Source organism: Vigna radiata, chromosome 8, assembly GCF_000741045.1.
Source record: "Vigna radiata var. radiata cultivar VC1973A chromosome 8, Vradiata_ver6, whole genome shotgun sequence".
In the NCBI taxonomy this organism is placed as follows: Eukaryota; Viridiplantae; Streptophyta; class Magnoliopsida; order Fabales; family Fabaceae; genus Vigna; species Vigna radiata.
Window position 1 is genome coordinate 6,620,044 of NC_028358.1, and position 3,289 is coordinate 6,623,332.

Here is a 3,289-nt window from a genome sequence, read left to right on the forward strand (position 1 = left end):
AGAATCCAGTCACATATGTACTTCTTTCTAAACGCANCCAATTCCTCCTACAATGAACATTAATATTAATTTAGGCAAAATTGTTATAATATAGACTTAAATTTAGAAATTCATCAATCAACATACATTACTATAATCAGGCATGCTTTTGTCATCATATTTGTCCTCTCCATCCCATAATTCCATCACTTTCATCATGATTAAACCACAGTCGTATCTGTACAAATAATCAAATTAAGTAAGATAATCTTTTGTTAATGAAAACATGTTCAAATTTAAATTAAACCTAATATAGGCTCACGTGTTAGGTTGCACTGGGATCTTGGCTTGCTCAACATTGAAAGCAATCTTGGAATCTTCATATGTATTAGTCAGCAAACCCCAAAACCGCTGAATATATTTAGCCTGGATTGTTCATATATAAGGAAAAAATAGTCAAATTACCAACAACTTCATCAATGACAACTGAACAACTGAACATCAACAGTAAAACGTACAATGCTTCGGTCAATCCCAGCACGTCCGCTGATTCCCTTCTCCAATGAGTCAATAACAAAAAACTGCATGGTGTAGACCCTCAGTGCATAGCACCACCAGTGATTCTTGGTTACAATTGGGATGAAAACCTAAGTAACATTTCGGATATGTCAAAATAAAACTACTAACTAAAGAAACTATTAAGTCATCAATAACAACAACTTACTCACCCAATCAGCAGATAATAAATCTTGAACTCGTACTAGATCGTGTCGAAAATAAGGCTGGTAATCTATAACTTGCCAGACATGTCTTTTGGCAACTCGCCTCTTATTGTCAGTTAGTAAGTGAGTCTTAAAAAAAACAACAACCTTAATCAATAAACATTATAACATATCAAAAATAAAAACAATTTTTAATGTTAGTTTTTACCGCAAACATTGGACTGAAGATCATCCATTTTATGACTCCAGTTGACCTTTTTTCAAAATACATAAACATGGTTGCTACAAAAATTATAACCTAGAAAACAATAAACAACTTTAACATCAACTGATTCAACTTTAATATCAACTTCTAAAAGTCAATAATATATTTACCATGTTGTCAACACATTCTCGAGGCCCTAAGGAGCTACAGTCCCTCGTTATCAACAGTTGACCCATTATTTCACAAACATAGCTGAAAAAATAACAATATTATATCATGTACCAAATATCATTATACATTAATAACATAAATAATTTAATACTATGTTACCTTACTACAATATCTTTTCGAGTCATAAAGTAGTACAACTTCTCCAAATGAACCCTTGTGATTAGATCGGCATGAATAGTAGTAAAGGCTCTACAACCAACGATTGTACATGTGGAATTATTTGATCAGCTTCGTCATCATCACCACCAATGTCAACGAAAGTTGGTGGATCCCGTGGGGGTAATTCATCAACAACATCTTCATCTGCAATAGCTTCGTCAACACCTTGTTCGTGTGCAACTGCTTCATGAACAGGTTGCTCATCTGCACGTGCTTTATCAACAGCTGTTGTAGGTGCAGCTGCTTCATCAACAGGTGTTGCAGTTGCAGCAGCTTCATCAACAGGTGCTGCAGTTGTTTCTTCTTCATGTACACCATCTTCATCTCCAGCTGTTTCACCAAAAGCTGCTTCATCAGCAACTCCTTCACCAGCACCTGCTTCGTCTGCAACTGTATCATCAATAGTTGCTTCTTGGACACCTCCTTCATTCCCCTCACCCACAACATCAACACTAGCTTCGTCAACGGAAATATTTTGGTGAAACCTTCCAGTCTTTCTTCGTTGACTTAACGCCTTCCTTATAGCAACAATTTCATCATTAAGACTTTTTATTTTCTGGTTGTTTTTTCTAACTTTTTCCAATCTTCCAGCACGTGGAGGTTCACAACTATTTTCAGCTTTTTCAGGTGCTTTTGCAGTCCTCGCCACCGCATCCATATTGAATGCCCTACGGATGATGGGATTGTGACGCTCAACGGATCGAATGTACCAATCAAAGTGTACCTATGACAATGATAATTAATTACCTCAATCAAATAACAAAAATTAAATGTGACAAAAATTAAATAATCTTTTTACTTAAAATACTTACTCACCTCCCCTTTCCTAAACAAAAGATCTATTACTTTGGTCCCATAACTTAAGGAACGAAATCGCTTAAGTCGCAGAAATACCTTGTAAGATGGCTGAGAATGCAAACCTAGGCGTTCGTACACCCATAGCTAAAATGAAAGCAATCAAAGTTATCAAAGAACTTCTTCCAATGATTTCACTTTACTGAATGACTTAATACAACAAACAAGAACATTGAATCATACCTGCAACACAACAGCACTACCACTAATGCTTATAGAATCAGCAATCTTTCCAGTCAATAATTTCTTATTACATCTGTTGAGACTATGTACAAGATACGTATGTATAGCACCACTCCAATCATAATTACACAAACTATCTAAATCATCTAGCACTACACAAGGCATGTTAGAAACATGCCTTGAGTTCCTAGCGAAAAAAAACTCAACAAAGCAAACTAAAATATACAAACGACAGACGACATCTACATCTAGATCATCATCACCAACAATGTTATCAAACATGTTTATCAACTCTTTTGCTTTCGTTTTACTGGAATTAAACAGTTCACCAACTTTTCCGACAATTGATTCATCGAAGGAGATCTCCAAACCCCCCACTCCCAATCCTAAAGTCATAACCACGTCAACCACATCGAAAGAAACCAATTGTTGCCTAACTCTGAATGATTGATGTTGGGGAACCCAACGACGTACCAATTGTTTCAACAATTTCAGGTTCAGGTCTATAGGCTCTACAATTCCTAAACAACACTTAAAAGGAGTTTCAACTATGCGACTCACATGCCTTGACTTTAGTAAAGAATTCATGTGGACAATGTATGATGTATCCATCCAAGCTCGAACTTGCCACTACAAAACATAATAAATTTATAAAAAACAATACGCTGCTCCTAAACAACAAAAAATTCAAATTGGACAAACATATACATACTTTGCTTTTGGACGATTCCATTTTGGAGTTAACTAATGGGATCCTTCAAATATTTACCTGCAATAACAATTGCAAAGACTTTTAATGCACAAAGTAACGTAAAGACAACCAAGTTCAACAATTCATGAACAAAAACTTAGCCTAAAAGTTTTTTCCCTGGTAATCGCTTACAGGCTTCCTGTAAGCGATTACACATGGTCATAGGGCACAGATCATAGTCTTCCTCACACAAACACTTGGTTC

At 35.7% G+C, this 3,289-nt stretch overlaps 1 protein-coding gene across 1 annotated transcript; it reads right to left on the bottom strand.

Moving 5' to 3' along the window:
* Positions 1-455: 455 nt before the first annotated feature.
* Positions 456-2,730, bottom strand: LOC106770150. Its single transcript, XM_014655972.1, has 7 exons — positions 2,335-2,730; positions 2,113-2,238; positions 1,338-2,020; positions 1,077-1,158; positions 910-999; positions 708-830; positions 456-626 (listed from the first exon to the last, which is right to left on the bottom strand). Exons 1-7 carry the CDS (start codon positions 2,728-2,730, stop codon positions 456-458), a joined length of 1,671 nt encoding a protein of 556 aa, XP_014511458.1.
* Positions 2,731-3,289: the final 559 nt, after the last annotated feature.